This window comes from Mycteria americana, chromosome 1 (assembly GCF_035582795.1).
Source record: "Mycteria americana isolate JAX WOST 10 ecotype Jacksonville Zoo and Gardens chromosome 1, USCA_MyAme_1.0, whole genome shotgun sequence".
Lineage (NCBI taxonomy): Eukaryota > Metazoa > Chordata > Aves > Ciconiiformes > Ciconiidae > Mycteria > Mycteria americana.
This window is the reverse complement of record NC_134365.1, coordinates 14,095,061-14,114,749: the sequence shown is the minus strand read 5'-3', so window position 1 is coordinate 14,114,749 and position 19,689 is coordinate 14,095,061. Positions and strand designations below refer to the sequence as shown.

At 37.6% G+C, this 19,689-nt stretch overlaps 1 protein-coding gene across 1 annotated transcript in view; it reads left to right on the top strand.

Moving 5' to 3' along the window:
• The window catches only part of CCDC146 (coiled-coil domain containing 146), an 83,734-nt gene that overhangs the window by 39,171 nt on the left and 24,874 nt on the right, over window positions 1-19,689 (top strand). Inside the window, 5 exon segments of the mRNA XM_075491252.1 lie at window positions 3,477-3,559; window positions 9,413-9,622; window positions 17,911-17,968; window positions 18,508-18,684; window positions 19,305-19,378. Of these exon segments, the coding sequence (XP_075347367.1) occupies window positions 3,477-3,559; window positions 9,413-9,622; window positions 17,911-17,968; window positions 18,508-18,684; window positions 19,305-19,378 (602 nt within the window).

Below are 19,689 nucleotides of genomic sequence, written 5' to 3'. Positions count from 1 at the left end.
AGCCATTGTCTACAATGTATTTCTTATACTCGTATACTGACTAAGCAGTTCAGAGCCTTACATTTCAGATAAATTAGTCTAATTTATTTTTTACTGTTGATAATTGTATTAGCTATACCAGATATTTTTAAAAAATGGGTAAATAGACCCAGAATGCCCATTAGATCCTATCTACCATTCAGGATAAAATTCATGGTAAGCACAGACACATAAAATCAGTGACATGGTTTCATTTCTGATTCCAACAGTTTCTTCTAAAGCCAAATAGAGGTAAACAAAAAAAGCAAAAGGTGAATTACTGTGTTTTGATTTGGAGGTTGTATGGTAAGGCTTAATGTTTCAGCCATTAGTTAAGGAAATAACACTCACTCTTGCAACTATCCCTATTTAAGTCAGTTTATATAAGTGAAAAATTATCCTCATAAGTAAAGATTTGTTCTGGATTGTTGGCCTTAGATTACAGTTTTCCAAATGCTATTTTGATGGCTAAAGGGAAACTTAGTAGCTAATATTGTTCTCCACCATAAGATGTTTGTCCTTGTAAACAAAAATATGTAAAAGATATGTGAGGAGATGATCTGGAATGGAATGTCAGAGGCAGAAGCATATCTCTACGGATACGGGATAGGCAAGGTCTGTGATTACAAGCCAAGAAGGCCAAATGTGCTTATTTCCATGCTATGGAATAAAGTGTAAAATATTCTGAGGAGAAAGTATCCAGGAAAAATTGTTATAATAATTACTGTTACTGTATAGTAACAGTACAGTACTATAATAATTACTGTTACTGTAATTTGCCATTGAGCTGGAGGATGTCTATGGCCACAAGAGGTGGTTTGCCTCAGGACTGTGAATAGCCTTTTAAGAAGATGGAAGGACAATCAATTTCTTGGCTGTAGTTCCATTCTAGATATTAGTAGGAATGAAAGTCATCCGAGCTAGAAAACTGCTTACTTCTCAGCCCACCTGATGGCAAACAAGACAGACTCTATTCTTTATACTGTCCACTGAGTAGTGGCTCTAAAAGAAGGTGACCCCTACCCATTTTCAGTATCTTTTGCAAAAAGCTGTTACTAATTTTCTGCTGACTGTGCACAACCATGGTTCCACGTCCAGGTGGGTACCTACTGTCATTCCAGTCCAATCCCTAATTTTTGTTATCAATAAGCAGTGTATTCAGGGACTGGAAATCTGCTTTCCTCATCATCACAGAAATGTGTAAGGAATACAATTGCTAGGCATTCAGTGGATTTCTGGGAGCATCCATTGATTCAGCTAACATAGCTTCTGAGGTTCACTTCATTTACACATCACCTGCTATCACATATGTGGGAAAGGCAGCCTTGAAAGCATTATATATCTGTATATCAGGGGCATCATCCCTCATTGGGTTTTATGACCACAAATAATATAATTTTTCTATGGTAGGCTCATGCTTTTCCTCCCTTCTTCCACAACTAGTTCTTCCCCTCAAGCTGTTGCTTCTTTCCTTTCTTTCCCTTCTGCCTTCCCTAGATTCTTGGATAAAACAGTGTGTTGGGTTTTAATAACAAATCCTGGAATCAGGGTAGCCCAGCGCTTACTCTCTGATGGCTCTCCACATAAAGCTGTGGTAATGGGAACTATCTGGTGATGATACTTTTCACAGAAGTCTCACTCCCTTTGACATGCTGGTTATGCTATCCACACAGTCTGTCTTATGTAGTCCTCAAAGCTATGTGTCTTCACATTGTATAGGACAAGCTTCATTGAAATAGAGTTCTTAGCTGTGAACTGAACAGAGAAATTAAGTGTAAAATGTGTAAAAAGCTTATGGATATAAAGGAGAAGACATAGCCTCAAGGACAAGTAAGTTTATTTCTGCAGAAACATTGTCAAACATGGCCTAGATCTGCCGTGAGAAGCTAAGCAGTAAGAAAAACTGGAACTCACAGGTGTAGATCAGAGGAGCATGGAGAAAGGACAATAGTGATGTACCACCCAAATAGGACAACTATACCTACGTATGAGGCTAAGAAATAAATGGGTTGAGATAGGGAAATATTTTCTTTCTCACAGAAGAGGTAATTAGTATTGTGAACTTAAGTGAACAGTGTCTTTGGATCATAGAGGATGCCAAAGTAAATTCTTGAGAGCTGCTTATCTTTAATTTCATGCAAACAAATGAAGGACATCTGCTTTCCTTTTCTCAGGGCTGCAGACAGCAAAGATTGTCTTTGCTACCATGAAATATTTTGCAGTGGATCTTAAAAAAATACATAAACCAAACAGCTATCAACAAAATGTGTACTTCCTTTGACGTATTCACTTGGGTTCTGCTTCTTGACTATGGGACTGGTTCTGGATGGTTTCTCCTGGATATTCAAGAAAGGGGCATCTACAGAATAGCCCACATATGAATCTCTTAAATGGCCCTTAGTTCAGCTTAGAAAAAGGCCTTTCCCTGGAGGCCTTGTCAAACATAAGGGTTGAAGTATGACTTCTGTGCTTTTCTTGGTGCTGTAGTAATTTTGTATCTTATTTCAGGAGATCTGCACAACCACATTTCTTGGCAGGTTCCTGTAAAAGTTGCAGATTTGACTTGCTGCCCCAAAAGGCTAGCTATGGACTTCTATAGAGCCAGATCACCTTACATTTTTTACCTGGATTTAACCTGGTTCTCCTTAGCTGTAACCAAAAGAGGGGAAGAAAAGGTTTTCTAAAGAAATATCCCAGGAGATACTATCATATCGCTGCTGTGATATTTCCCAGTGGCAAAATTTGGGTCCTAGTCCTATTCCCTATTTATATTAAGAAGGACTGGCTCATTGGCCCAAATTACTGCCCTCAAGACACCTGAGGAATCACCTAACAGATGGGTACACTGCATCACACACATACGGGTTTTTTAGTACTGAATATGTGGAGTGGTTTGCTCTTGGTTTTTGCCGAAGGCCTGCACAGGCATGTAAGGCAATGTGGTTTGTGGCCTGGAGGTGACCTAGCTTGAGCCCAGCTCCTCTTTTTTGCAACCATATTGCCTGTTGACACAACACTTAGGCACAAACCAGACTTTAAGCCTCGGTTTCACCTGTTCAGGCCAGCTGGTGTATGCCAAAACTGAACCAGTTAAGCAATGTGGAACAGGTGACTTAGAGTCTGAGTTCAAAGTCAAGACAGAATTATCATGAAATATTGATACAGACAGAAAATCAGAGAAGAAATGGTGGTGTAGGTAGCTCTGTTGTTGTGACAGACACATTCTTCATATTCTTATATTTATGCTTTGAATTATTATGTAAATAAGCATTTTTTCATCTGTGTATTTGATTTGATTGTGTATTTGATTTGATTGTGTATTTGATTTGATTGTGTATTTGATTTGGTATGTTACCAAAGACTGTATAAACTACAAGGCTGCCAATTATAGTTATAAAAAGTTGAATGAAAATATTAGTGCTTAGGAGATTTCATAACTGTCTGTTTCCCTTCCATAGCTATTTTCTGCTGGAAAAATCACAGGCATGAGAGTAGCTGAGCTAAAGGAAAAGTACACCCTGCTGCATAAGACTGTGATAAGGTACAATATTCCTTTTTTGAACTTTGTTTAAGTAGCCAAAGCATTACATATTTACAAATTACATAGAGTAATTTTCTGCTGATGCTGAAGCCTAATTATCATTTAAGGCTTTCTTACAGTGATTGTTCATAAAGAGGAAGCAAGAACACAAGGTTGAAAAACAATATTTAATAGGAAGTTTCAAGGTAATTTGGGATATTTAAATACTTGTTTGAACAACATTTTTGTTTTTAATATAAACATAATTATAATGGCAATGCAGGGAAGGACAAACTGCAAAAGACAATATACAAGTTTAAAATAAAGATATATTTGAAGATCATGTAGCCAGAATTGTAACATATGAAAAGACTGACCTGCTGAGCTAACATCATAGAGAGCAACTGAAGAAGCTGAAGGCTCATTTCTAAGAAGGAAAATGAGACTCTGTCACGTCTAAATAGGTGTGAATTTTACCCTCAGAGAATATTGACAGTCACATTAGACAGGACTGCTAATAAATTTAGAAGGTTAGAACCTTAAGCTTCAAAGTATAAATGAAACTCAGAAGTTAGGTATGGTAGTTGTAAGTCTGCCCTGCTCCGGTACTTGCTGGAGGAGAGAGAAGAGAAGAGATCATGCTCATAGCCCAATGCCAGGTTTGAGCAGGGCATGTGGGAGTGGAAGGAAAAGAAAATGGAGGGACGAAGTGGGATGAGATAGTACAGTTGTACTAGGTAAACAATGTGTCACAGAACAGAGCAGTCCTATTGCAAATATTACAATCCTGCGTTAGTATTTGTGACTAATAATTTTGATATTACTTATGGTATACCCATAATTATCAGTAAAATCAGCGTCATGATACTCCTGTTATATTTCTGTAATACTTAGCATAATATCCACCATATTAACAATATTTTAACCCAATTTGCCTGACAGTCCACATCAAAACCTTTATGGCAATTCTGCTTATAAGAGAACCGTGGCTGTTCTGTCACTGAAGTTAAGGATTGTAAAACTAATTCAAGTCATACCTGCTTACTTGGGTTATGCTGGGATTTGGTGTGCCTCCTGGCAATCTGAATAGCAGTAAGTGCTAAGTAATGTAAAGTAATTTGAAAAGGGGTTCCCAAAATCCTGAAAACACAGTTTTTCTTGAGGTTAGCTGAGTCTTCTAGTTTCATCTTACTAAAATGGAGAGTTAGAATATGGCCCTGACTCTGTAAAAAGTCATCTGACTTTATTCAGATTACTGCATAGCAAATACTTTGGGGAAGGAAAATTAAAAACAGTACTCCTAAACCAGTTCAACTCCCTAGAAAATGCAAGAAGCATTTTCTTAATGCTCAGAACTCAACATATTATGTGGGTTTCGGATTAGTTGATTGAGAAGGCTTCTGCCATACCAATGTTCACTGAGCTGAACTAGAAATCCAGTAGCTGCTGAACTTGATTGACTTTTAGCCAGTGTTAGTTTGAAACCAGTCTTTGGCTGGAAAAAATACAAGCCTATTACTACATATTTTATGTATTTATGTATCATTCTTTTATATAGAACATTCTTGTATATAAAGACAATTCCTTTGTATGTATAATAAGTGGAATATGGCCTGAGCAAAACCAGGACTCAGCTATCTTTTGTGTCACACATAAAACTACCATAAACACCATGCACCAAAAGCATGAAAATGTCAGATGGTAGATTACATCTCTCATTCTTTCCATGGTTCTCACAGGAGTACAAAATTGCCATACTTCTGTAAGAAAGTCGATCGGAAAGGATCACGTCACATTCTTTACTTAGATGTAGTCATGTGTGAAAGCAAATGCCAATGCGTGAATGAGTACCAATTCCCACAAATTTCTCTTATTGCTAAAAGAAAGCAAGGGAAATCAATTACCAAAAATTGATCATGATCTCCAGTATATTTTAAGGACTTTTCAGACATCAAAAGTGGGATTCACTTGTCCATATGTTTACATCAGTGGACATGCACATCTGAACTAGGGAGCTAGAGTCCCTTAACAGTCAATAGAAAGAAATAGGGACCAGCCACTTCCTCCTTATACGGACATCTGCAAGTGTCTGGTTTTCTCCGTTGGCTATAAAGAGAGTCCTGATGATAGGTTCAGTATGTGTGCATACTCTTTTCCTGCAACGAACTATTCACAGAATCAATACCGCTTTTTAATTTTTAGTTCTTCATCCTTACATGTGCAGTACAGCTCTGTGGATCAAAACCTTATTTTTTCACTTATTGCAGTTGAATTTAATCTTTTTCCTAACTAATCCCCATCTGTCCCAGTGCTGTTACAATGCCATGTGGAAACAAATGATGCTGGATGAGGTCCTCAAGCTGTGTGTGTTCTTCTTTCCTTTAGTCGCATACAAAAATCTCAAGGAGAAAGTCTTATGCATCTTAAGCAGTGTAGATCCCTGTGACAGCTACACTAAATGATTGCAACTGATCTCTCTGATATACAACACAAATTTGTCTAATATGATGAATACAACTAGTCTGCATGCAGATAATTTCCAAGGCTGTTGCTAGAGTACACAGAGTTATAAGTTTATAGTGTGGTCCTTGTTTTAGTGGTAAATAGTCCTTTATTTCTTGGTTTCAGTTTTGCACAGTTTGGCATTCTGGAAAGCTGAGATGTCACCTGGCAGATAATATCTCTGATACATTTCCTCAAAGTGTTATGTGCTTTTAAATTTATGTTTGCTGCACAGCTGAAATTCTGGGAACAGTCTGTCATCCTGTTCTGGTGCTGCCTCACCCATCCACTTTGCAGTGAGGCTGCACCTAAAGCTGATGTACCTGAGCTCATATTTGGCCCCTGAAAACCCATTTGGTCACACAATCATGTGGCCGAATTGTAAATTTTTATTTTTATTATCTGAATTTAGGAACCTAATATGAATATTCTGATACACCACGCTGTAAGAAAGTCAGGTAATAATGATAGTTCATTGACGGTTTGGGAATCTCATCTTCTTAAGCCTATGTTAAATTATTAATCACTTCACAAATTCAAAAGCTGCCACATCAGACTTGGCAAGCCTACTTTTGCTGTCATGTGATTCTAGATGTGTACATTGTGTAGATGTCCAGTTATTCCTTCATTGTCTTCAATTAAACTTAAATCTTCACATGAAAAAATACTGTTGCCAACTATAGTGAGCAAGATCTGGTCTAGATGCAACACTCAGTTCTTGTTTCCATTTTAATCTGTTTATTATCTTGAAAAAATCAATATTAAGAAGTTTGATTTTATGGAAGAACTTATGTTTTTATGTAATTTTATGTAAAATTTATGTTGTATGTAAGAATTATGTTTTAAATGAATGTGCATTACTGCAACCAATTATATTTTCTCCTAAAACAGCATACATTCTGTTGGACTCAAAGAAGATCTAAATATTGTATAGGATCTTGTGTCGATAAGTCAATTTATTTTTTCCTTTAAAAGTAACTGTGTAAATTCATCATACATGAAGTTATTTGTTCGTGATAAAGGCATACTCTCGTTTCCTGTTGAACTCTGTGGTTTTCTTATTTTCTAGTTTAAAAAAGGAAGTGGTTATCTAAGTAGAAATGTTACAGAAAACCAAAACTTTTTCTGCTATGTTATTTCAGCTATGTTTATGCAGTATAGTCAGCTGTATATTTGGTGTTTTTATAGTTACCATCTCAACTCTATTCTTCAGTGTGATGCGTAATTTTGTTTTTGTTGCTAAGCCATAAATGTCATCTTTGAGCTAAAATTTATGTATAGAGTTTCTCAATATGGGAGATTCTAAATACCTTTGTTTAAAAAATATTAAATTGCATTATATTTTTAATTAATAAAAGGCAAGTGATAGAGTTCTTTATTCTTCCACATCATTTGTGACTAATTTTAGTGTACCATTATACAAAAGTTATAATGTAGTAATATTGAGAAGGCATACACAATGATTTCTGTAGCATAAAGAATAGGTTTATATGTTGTGCATTGTATATGAATTTTCATACTGTAGTTCCCTTTAAGACTTTTCCATAATAATCAATGTATTTTACTAACAGCCTTTAAGATCTGTTATTCAGCTATCAACACATAGGTTCCTAAGTATATTATGAATACCAGTCTCCTAACATTGACAGAATATTACAGTTTGTTACAGTTTCTGTGAAGCTAGACTTTGGTGATACAAGTCAGATCAGATAATTGATCATGTCTACAAGCCTTGTAATAAGCTTCCACAGAAGTCCACAAATGTATTTGCAGCTTGTGTATCATTAAATGAGTTACTTCACATACTGGTAACACGACAACAATAGAAACATGCAATTCAGCACTGGGTAGGTGTCCTGGTATTTACTAAGAACTTAAAGGTGTCATATAGCCCATACTGGGCCTTGTCCTGGTGAATACTTCCCTGTTATTGGTCCCCACGATGATTCAGATCTAGCCTTTGGCACTTCTTAGCATAAAATGGATGTCCTGTCTCTTCACTGGTTCTAGGAGGTGCTAGACAAATAAATTAGACTAGCTAACCATCTTTCATCTGGTTAAAATTAGATGGGATGAATCCCACTCCAACTCTAGTTTACTCCAGTTGGCGGCCGGTCACAAGCGGTGTTCCCCAGGGCTCTGTGTTGGGGCCAGTTCTGTTTAATATCTTTATCAATGATCTGGATGAAGGGATCGAGTGCATCCTCAGTAAGTTTGCAGATGACACCAAGTTGTGTGGGAGTGTTGATCTGCTTGAGGGTAGGAAGGCTCTGCAGAGGGACCTGGACAGGCTGGATTGATGGGCTGGGGCCAATTGTATGAGCTTCAATAAGGCCAAGTGCAAGGTCCTGCACTTGGGCCACAGCAACCCCATGCAACGCTACAGGCTTGGGGAAGAGTGGCTGGAAAGCTGCCTGGCAGAGAAGGACCTGGGGGTGTTGGTTGACAGCCGCCTGAATATGAGCCAGCAGTGTGCCCAGGTGGCCAAGAAAGCCAATGGCATCCTGGCTTGTATCAAAAATACTGTGGCCAGCAGGAGTAGGGAAGTGATCGTGCCCCTGTACTTGGCGCTGGTGAGGCCGCACCTCGAATACTGTGTTCAGTTTTGGGCCCCCCACTACAAGAGAGACATTGAGGTACTGGAGCGTGTGCAGAGAAGGGCAACGAAGCTGGTGAAGGGTCTAGAGCACAAGTCTTATGAGGAGCGGCTGAGGGAGCTGGGATTGTTTAGCCTGGAGAAAAGGAGGCTGAGGGGAGACCTTATTGCTCTCTACAGCTACCTGAAAGGAGGTTGTAGAGAGGTGGGGGTCGGTCTCTTCTCCCAGGTAACAAGTGATAGGACAAGAAGAAATGGCCTCAAGTTGCACCAGGGGAGGTATAGACTGGATATTAGGAAATTTTTCTTCACTGAAAGGGTTATCAAGCATTGGAACAGGCTGCCCAGGGAAGTGGTTGAGTCTCCATCCCTGGAGGTATTTAAAAGATGTTTGGATGAGGTGCTTAGGGACATGGTATAGTGGTGGTCTTGGCAGTGTTAGGTTTACGGTTGGACTCAATGATCTTAAAGGTCTTTTCCAACCTATACAATTCTGTGATTCTGTGATTCTAGGTATGCAGAAAAAACCCCTCACATCAGATTCCACTGCTCTCATGGCATTGTAGGATAATTCAGGTTTGAACCAACCGCAGGAGGTTTCTGGTCCAACCTCCTGTTCAAGGCAGGGGCAACTAGGAGGTCAGACCAGATTATTCAGGACTTAATCCCATTTCATTTTGAAAACTTTGAATTAAATATTATAGGTAGGTAAAGAAGTACAAATACAAAGCTTATGCTTCTCATTGCCTAGTTCTAAATTTTTCTATTTAATGTAGTTTACAGGAATCTGAGATCCAGCTGTTGCAGGAAGCCAAACGTCTTAGTGTAGAACTGGAACAACAACAACATGAACTGGAAAGAGCAGAACCGTTCCCTGAAGAATCTTCCAGTGAAGTTTCCCAAATAAGGCAACAACTTCTTAGTTGCCAAAATGAATACAATGCTATTAAAGAAAGAGAGTATGAAATTCAGTTCAAGATGGAATGGTAGGTGATAGTGGTCAAACGCTGCTAATTTTATCATAGCTTATCTAGAAAGATAGTAACTTAGAATCTAATTCAATCTCCTCTCCATCTTACGTGGACGCATTTCTTGATGGCTGTTGTTAAACAAATTGCCACAAACTTTCGCTAGTAACAGCAACATTTTAGTGATGAATAAAATTACCCTGGTGCGAGATTTGTAGATTATTTTAATTTTAGAACATGCTATGGTGTCCTTTTAAATGCTGTTTAAAATTTACTATATTGCATGATTAGTGTTTAGGTAGGCAAAATTAACAGGAACAGTTCTAGTCCAGGACACCTTTAATACAAATTATTAAAGTGTCTCAGAGACCTGGTGACTGGGAATTTGTGGAAACAGTGTAATAAATAGACCCAATGCTATTTTTAACATCAGAAGTACAGTTTATTCAAGTTTTTCTACTCAGGTATTTAAAGGAGGAGAAGTACTTGTATATTCTCATGTCAGAAAAATGAGAAATTTGCTGTGAAAGAAGTTTCATGCTGTGAAATACTTCCCATTTCTATAAAAGGAAAAAACTCTAGAATAAGATTGATATTGTATATATTTTAATTATCTGCATATATGAGTGTGTTGTACTTGAAGCTTTTATAGTAAAATTACAAACAGTACTATTGCATTTTTAAAAATATGTACCTATGGAAATTAACTCATATTTTCATTTTGTGGGGTGATTGCTATTTTTACCCATCTTCAGTCCAGCTGTTGTGTAGTTGGTTTATATAAATCCAAATAAATAATGTCAGCAGCTCAGTAGTTAAAGCTATTTTTCTGCAAGGAGAGCAGGGGCACTGTACAAACTTCATAGAGCAGATTTTTCTGGCAGTTCTTTCTTGATTTTTTTTTTTTAGAGCCAAATGTTTGCTCTAAGAGAAAGAAATTTGAGAAAGAAGCAAATTGGGAGTGGGAGAAGTAAAGAAACATGGAAAGCATCTGGAAAAAATTATTTGCTATGAGATAACGAAGCAACATGAAGTTTCCTGAAATAATTATTAAATACAGAATTAAATACAGAACATATTGCCATTTCCAAGGAGTCCAGAAATAAGCTCTTCAAAATATCATGCTTTTTATCCATTTGTCCTTATGTCTTATAAACATTTTTCACTGATTTTGCATCACTTTTCCAAAAAATGATGGGGTTTTATATGTTTAGGGGATATTTGCTCATACTCTATTTTCTACCTCTGGTCAAAAGGAGATTTCTGTCCTACACAAAATGCAGTTTAGGTATTGTTTCAATTACCCTTGCACATTCACTGCATTAATTCTTAGATATTAATTGAATATCCTATCTTGCAGATTAAAAATAGACTTTTTAGGTCAGTCATACTGTGAAAAATGTTCTTTCACTTTAATAAGAAACTTCCTCTGTTTGGTCTTAGATATTGCATGAGATCAAAACCAGCTGTACAGTCTGACCAGAGGTCCATATGGCGCAGTATCTAACGGCAACCAAAAGTGCAGCCCCCAGCCATTTGTGATGCAGGGATTTCATGAGCCAAATACAGTCCTCTGTATTTAGGAATCCTCAGTTGACCCTGCTTACTTGAACTTCTCCTGTCTCCTCCTCAACTATATAAACTTCTGGCATTGCAACACCCTGGGCAACAAGTTCTACAGATTAACTACACAAGAACTGCCACCTCTTTTCTTTTTTGAACCTGACTCCTGCCAGCTTCATTTCATGCCCTGTAGTTCTTGTATTGGATGAGACAGTGAACATCTGATCCTCTCTTCATTTTCACTGCTGCAGGATGGTTTGATAGATCTCTTTTGTATCCCGCCCGCCACACACACACACTTAATTTGTCAACTTTCTAAACTGAAGAGCTATAGATTATTTAATTGTTCCTTGTTTGGAATCTGTTTCGTGCCTGGTGGTAGCATTGGGTCTTATGCGTGTTGTGGGTGTGGAGTGAGGAGGATGTGCCTTGGTTATGTGTGGATTTGTTTACTGGGAGAAAAGATACTGCTTTCCAGAAATTAGAGGGATTTTAATGTTGGAGTAGTGTAGAATGAACAGGACTGGCAGAATACGTATCTATGTGGGGAATGGATGAGTGAATGTCGTGGGGAAATGAGAATGAGCTATGAAGAAAAACAGATCATGGGTGTGAATACATGTTTGTAAAGAAGGGATGGGGTTTGTGCCTGTGCAAGATAGTGAAAATGAGTGTCCAGAATAGAGCTGTGAGTAGCAGGTGATCTAATAGTAACACTGATGTAAAATGAAGATCTATAAGCCTGATGGTTTTATACAAATAATAAAGCGATGTCTTCTGAAATATCTGTGCATGGGCGGTGTCACAGGCAGAGGGGAAGCTGCGTCGAAGATGTTATAAGTTTGCTGTTAGGTGACTGCTTGGTTTCCTTCGTTTCTCAGAAGGATAGAAACTCATGGTCCAACCTCTCTTGGCCCTTGATCTCTCTGGAGCACAGTTTCTCTTGCTGTCCAACTGTGTTAATACAGTCCCAGCTGTGCTTGGCACTCACAACTAATCTTCTTTAGGGAATTATGACTAATGGCTCTTTAGTCTGAAAACAAACACATTGCTTATTTACCTTCTTACGTATAGCAGGCGGGGAACATGGAGGGGAAAAGCTTTTGAAGGGAATATCTGTCTCTCTTATCTATTGCTTTATCCTTTTCTTAGAAGTCTTGGATCTTGTCTCCTTAGAAAGACTGCTGAGCTGGAAGTGAGAGAAAGCCTCTGCAGATCTTCTGCTTCCCTGTTTCTGTAAGCCTTTCTTTCTCTGAAGCATCTCTCTAGTCTCTGCTGCCTTCACTTCCTGCCTCAATGCACTTTCTCTGATAGCTAAGGGCACTTAGCACCCTTTTTGCACTCAGATTCAAATCTGACAACAGTAAACTTTTTCTCTTGAAGAGTCATGTAGACATACCATAACATTAGCAAAGTTATTTTTTGTCTCAAGGTCCCTTAATATTCTGTGTTCTCTTTTCCATATTTCATTTCCTATTTGCTTGTCTCTGTAAACAATTATTTTTCCAGATCAGATACCTTTTTAACAGCTGAAGGTGATATTTCATCTTCTGTTTTAATTCTTTATTGTTCCAATGAGTATTCAACATTCCAAGAGTAAATTTAAATTGCTTTCAGCACTGTACTATCAGCAGGTTTTCAGAAATTTTGTGACGTTTTTCATAGCTTGAATAGGGAGGTACATGAGGTATTCAGAAGCAGCTCTGATGCACTTCAGCTGTCAGGGAAGTCACGCTGAGGGTGATTGTGTGGGTGTGGTGTACCCCCACTGTCGGCGTGCCCCTCCTCTTCTGGTTTGTATTTCTGTTCCCTTGTACAGTTGTACTGGGTTCGTCGCTACTGTGTCTGCCCGTGTGCTCAGCACAGGAGGGGAACAACAGTTGGAAGGATTTTACTGAGGTTATAACATTTGGGTCACTGCCCCACAGTCAGAGCTGACTCCAGGAGTGTTCTTCCTCTCAAAAACTATTAGGCAGGTGTAATAAAGTAAGAGGAAAAACAGTGATGCCAGTTCAGTTCTGGTACAATTGCATTCAGAGCCATGAAGTTTCTTCATATAACTGGGACTGAACATGCCTCAGTAAATAAGAATATAGATGAAAAATCAGATTAGCACAAGAACAAGGAAAGGATTGATGTGATCAGCAAGGATTTGTTCTAGCTTGAGGAAACGTTTCATTTTAATGTCCATGTGAGGCTTAGAGTCCTGGTTTTGGAGACAAAATAAAGAAGAGCTGCTTTTCTTTATCAGGGAATAGTATCAACAATAGTTTATTATTGAGAAATAATGAATTTATCATCAACATTAATTTATCATCTAAACTATATATTTAAAAGTAAGCAATTGATTTGAAATGAAATTATCTATCACAAGAGTTTGTGAGGTTAAAGTTGCCTGATTCTTGAAAACAATTTTCTTTTAAAGCCTAGGTCCAGTCTACAGCCCTCACAGTCATTTGTGCAGGTAGCAAAATGGCTGTTCACTGAAGCACCACATGCTATTGCATGCCAGTCAGGATTGCAAAACTGAGTTTGTCCTTGTAGAAGCATTGCAAGTATGGAAAATTATTTCAATGCTTCTAATTATTTCAGGATTAGTCACTCAATAATTAAAAAGTGAAAAGTTAAGCTTTTGCCCATAGTTCTTCTAGTAAAAAATTACAAGTCATAAGTAAAATAAATTGAGTTGCAGTTGAAGTTGTTATCAGCTAGTCTTGTGACTGCATTCTCCAGTACATACAAAATAAGCACAGCAGAGCCTTACAGGAATCTCATGCTGGCAGCTTGTCAGCTCTGATATCTTCTACTTGTGGTCACTAGATTTTAGTTGTGAGGTGCTGAACATCTTCTATGCATTCCTCAGCAGTCCCAGCTATGTGTCAGAGTAGCTGAAGGAGTTTGCTTTCTTGCATGATAGGATTCGTCATGATAACAACGTTCTGACTATTTTGTGAGCTGAGGAACTGAAATGGACCTCTGTTGACAACTACCACTACATTTCTTAATCTCGCTGACTTAATTTTTTTATTTCTGTATCAGTTTGCAGCTGTAGACATCTCTCAGGGAAAAGTCTGGAATGTATTTTCATTAATGGTCCAATTTTCCAAGTGCTTTTTTTTTTTAACTCATTACATCTGCATCCATGATAGCTTTTCATGTACAGGACTGCTATTAAGCTTCATGTAAATAAACAAAGCAACATGAGAAACATTTGCAAACATTAATGCTTAAACTTAAGAGTTTCATCTTCTTTTCATTATGTATGTTGTTATAGGTATAATAACGATAATAATAAAAACCACATGAAAATACACGCATCAAAGAAGGACTATAAAACAATGAGAATTATAAGTGCATAATGCCAGTTGCAGCTATTCTGTTTGTTGTTGTGATTGATGTCTAAGTATTTTATAGGCAGTCATGAAGCTGTTGTCCATATATCACAGATTGCAAGATTGAAATGCTAAATGGAAAGACCAGATTTTCTCTGCTTACCTTACATTAAGCTTCTGTGTCCATATAGCTATTAAATCAGAGACTGAACTTAAAATCTTTGAAGAATCTTGTTTGATATCTTAACCTGAGTTAATCATCCTGGTCTCCCTTTACAGTCAATGTAGAGAAATATGTTCTCTTCAACCGGTAATTTCTCTCTTCCTAAAATAGGTACCTGGGATGTCAGATGACCTGCCTTGTGGTGGTTCCTGTTTTTATCCCTGACAGTAAGGAAGCCTGGGGATGTTAGCATAGGGATACCTGTCTAACTTTTGGATATGGGCAGCTGGACCAAACTCATTGCTCAAAAGGGAGAGATTTAACTTCTTTCTTTTACCCCCTTTTTCTTTTCACACCTTTGTTTTTTGTGTCGAAGTTGTTGGTCTGCCAGCTCCTAAGATAACTTAACTTGGTGCTTGCCGTTCAGTGTTGCCTTTGTTTATGTCACAGAAAATGAGGTGTTCAAATCATTTTACAAGTCTTTGTTGTGAAACTGGAATGGCTCCACAGGAATCTGTCCTCATGAGTGAGGAATGTGACAAAAGAAAAACAAGGTCAACTTTGCTCTCCCTCCTGATTTTGGGGATTGCTCTTTTGATCATCTGGCGTGATATTAAAGAGGACACAGCAAGGACTGATGATGAGCAATGGTGTACCTCTTTAATGTTTGCACAGGACTTATTTAATCTGTTTTTGTGGCAGTCAAACTGTTATGGGTATTTGTGCAGTGGACATTCATTATAATTAGTGTGATTATGTCAGTCCCAAGGAGTCCAACTAGGAATCCTGCCAAAATGTGTTGGGAATATGAATTGTCCTTATTAATTTATTTATACATTTAGACAACCTGTTGGTAAGTAAAAATATTTTGTTTGACCCATGTGTCATTCCAACACAAGATATTAGGACTCAGTTGTAGCTTATGGGCACAGTACACAGGAGCAGACCAAAGCTGCTAGCACAGAATCAAAGTAGCTCAGTTTTCAATGCAGTTTGATCCCTGTGCTCTTCCTCATTGACTTTAAACAGTGGAACATAAAAGGAGTAGTTCCTGAGCCCCATTGCGGCAAAGAAGAAATCACCTTACGGTGTTTCCTTCTGCTCAGATGTACTTATACTCTACACCTGCAAAATACTCCTGTGTCTGTCTTCACTCCTCTGTGCAATTTCTTAAGTTATAATATTTTGCAATAGAACTTTTTTTTTATAATTAGTTTTACCAGTTTTTGAGGAAGACTGATCAGCTTTTTTCTTTGAAGGATTTTTTGTACTCTCATTCACTTTGTGGGTGGCATTCAGTCAGTCAGTCTGGCATTCAAATTGGTTTTTAGACTTACCAGTCCCCATAGAGGCATACTTGTAGTCTGCCCATACAAATACACATATATGCTGTAAATCAACAACATCTACTCTGTGCCTTTATTTTCTCTCTGTTGATCATCTGAGCCAGAGCTTGTTCTTCATGATTTTTTTTTTTTTGGATTGCAACACCACACACCCAGTTCTTTTTTTTTGACTGTTTTCTTTCCTTGACTGGAAAGATGTCATCTGAGGCTTCCAGGTATAAGTTTTGCTCCTTTTGTTGGAGGACCAAAACATAAGAAACAGTGTATTGGAGGGGGAGGAACCTTAAATCAGCACTGATAAAGAATGGAGCACAAGATCCTAGGGAGGATCCTCCATGAGGCTGGCTGCTAGGAAACAGATGTCTCTCCCCATGACCACCACCTTCTGAAGCCTGAACCACCACCATGCAAAGTCTTAATATCCTGCTGAAAGGTTTCCAAAGAAAAAAGAAATACCAATCAGCGGCCTCTCTCCTGTATCAACCACATTCGGAGGCAACTGTAATAGCTGCTTTGGGTAGGTGGGCCTGCCCCAGGACTGCCTTGCTATAGTTTATAGCTCTAAGTGACACAGCTATTTCATGAAAGCCTGTCCCCTTCTGCTAATACTCCCCTTATTTAAAGAGTTATTTATTCTAACAGACTGCCCTGAGTCTCAAGGAAGCCTGACCAGCACATCCTCCAGCTGGAGTTACAAACACAAATTTGAGTGCTGAAGTTGATTTTTTTGCTATATCTGGGACAGAGGATTTGGCTGTTCCACCTATTCCCCAGCTGCAGTCTTTACTCCTTTATAGCCTGAGACTCAGAAATGTCATCATAGGTACTAATGACATTGCAAGAACCGGCCTCCTTGTTCCCAATCAATAGCACAAGGACTTAATTAAGTTCAGTTTGGTTGTGATGGTATGCAGATTGCTGTAGCCCATTTACCTCCGATAGGTGCAGAATTGTTCTGTGCATGCACTGGGAATGTATTGACATATTTCTTCACTAGGGCTAATTTTTAATATTTGGCAGTATTTACCTATCCACCACCAAGAAGCTCCCTATTGTAAATCTAACAAGCTTGTTGGTTCAGCTTCACTTTTGTGGTCACTCCTTCATCTTTCTCAGGGCAACATTACTAAAAATACACCCAGAAGATCTAAGAGCTTTCCTATTTTTTCCTTTCCTCCTTCTTCCCTCCTTTGGCGTCTGTCTCTGTTATTGCCCGAGATTAAATTGCATCATAGTTTTGGATATAGGTTAAGATCACATGGCTATTCAATTTAGTTTTCTACTGTACCCCATTGACTTAGTCTACATCCCCTGTCACTTTTCAGGACTTTTTTTCACAGGACCCTGTTCAGATTTGAGGAGCTTCACTTGCAGTTGTTTACAGCGTGAATGTGTGCGTGAGCGATCACTCAAAGGAAGAAGAAAGTTTCTCACAGCAACTGCACTTTCTTTGATGTGTGGTGTCTCTGTGGATACTTATAACCCACCTCCTCTTTCCTTTTGCCTCAGTTCTATGTTAAAATTTTGTTTTCTGAAGTTGGGCAGAACTGTGCGTGTAGGGTCTCTCTGACCTTTTGTATCTGTTAGTATAAAGACAAGGGTGAATGGAGCATAAATGCATCCCTGCAGGAGGTGGTAAGACTAAGAAGAATCATGTTCAAAGTTTAGATGTGTGCACTGTAGAAAAAACCTGCATATGTATGACCTGTCTTTCAGGACTGCCAGTTACCAGTCAGCAACCTTCCTTTAAATCTGGACATGTTTCAGTTGTCCTGATGATAGTTCACCATACATTTTAGTCTAACACAAGATAGGCTTCCATACTTTTTTCCCATTTACTATGTTATAGTAATATTTATTATATTACTAATATATTTAGCCTTTGTTTTGATTTTCCCGTAGTCTGCAAGAAGAAAAAAGGCTTCTGGAAAATGCATATGAAAGAATTCCAAAACAAAGGGTAAGTATGAAACGTGAGAAAAGCCATGTTTTATGTTCTGTCAGCTAACAAATGAAAACATCAATGAAAATGTTTTCACAGTGTGTAGCTCTAGAGTTTATTTAAAATCTGGAATACATAGAAAAATCAAGAGGTAGATTTTATTGGAGAGGCTATATTATATCATTCAGGTTTGATAACTCTAGGGCAAGCAATGAATAACTGATTCAGAAAGATCTGGATTTTCTTGAGTTTACTCAAGAAAGTTTTTTACTGCAAATGGATACTGCATGTAAAGATAGCTGCAGGTTTTTGGTTCTAGGATGTGAGTATAGAAAATACATTTGCAGTCATAACTCCTGTTGAATATATGTGGTTTTGTTGGAAATAAAATTCTGCTGGTTATTGATAGAAGAAACACACTGGTAAAAAATTATATTTCATACCTTGTTGTAAAAAATGTTATCATCATTCAATGTTAATGGTGCTGTAATATCACAAGCTTGCAAAATGTAAAAGAGAAAATAAAATTAATCTGATCTTTTACTTCATTTTTAAAGGAAGCAGATAAGAAAATGAAAAAGTTGAAAGAAAATTGTGATGAGCTCTGCAAAGAAGTAATCCAAAGGAAAGCAGAAATTAATGCAATAAAGGAAGATGTTTCATCCAAGCAAAAGCTCATGTTAATAGATAAGAAGGAAATGGAAAAACTTCTGGAGAAGCAGGCTAATTTGAAAGTAACACAAAATTAATTGTGTGTATGTATATCTCTGTGTGTGTGTGCATGTATGTGTATATGGGTACCTGCTTTGTCCAAGGAAATGGTGAATCTTCTGGATGTTGTTTGTCATTCCAAATTCATTAGATGGCATTACATTATATAGTACATCATTTTTCAATACGCATGAAACATGCTACTATGCCATATCCATTATGACTCCTTTAGGAAATAATAATAGTCATGGGTTTGGTTAAAAAATGGTTTCTATAATGATGTGTTTGCTATGTTGTGTTATTGTAGGCTGCTCTAACATATGCTCAGACCCAAGTTAATACAGATTTATGCTGAGAACTAAAAAACATACACAAGTCTTTGCTGCTTTACTTTCCTGGTATAGATAACATAATCAGATGTATTAATAATATTCAAGCATAATTTTTATCTTGCAGACATAATGAAGTGGTAAATATCAATGTCTAGTTTCAAAAGTAGCAGCTACAGTTCCCTGGGACAAGCTCAAATAATTCAAAAATATGTTTCCTGCCCATTTTCACAGCTGTTCTAGGTGAATATTACTTCTATGAAATCTCACCAGATTTTGAGGCTATTAATCTAACCTTTCTGTTTTGTCACTAGGATGAGCTAGTTAAGATCCTTGGTGTTCCAGCACAACTTGGAAAAGAAACTGAGAAGATGAATTGGAAAAAAATGTATGCTTTTAATAAATAATTATTTTTAATAGATATATGTATAACTTATTTTCAGCCATTTGTTACAGAGACAGTTGAGTATAGTTGTTGATTAAAATTGGGATTAACATTTTAAAAAGCATCTATAATCCACTTAAAATCCATGCACTGTACTGAAAAATATAGTCTATGCAGTGAAACGTAAATTTAAGTCGACACTGCACTTAGCTTGGTCAAAAATAGCTTAACCATCTTACTGTGCTGCATTACTATACATCAGATCTACTTAGTAGGTTTTTAATGGAAAATATGTTACTGTTTAATCTAGTGAT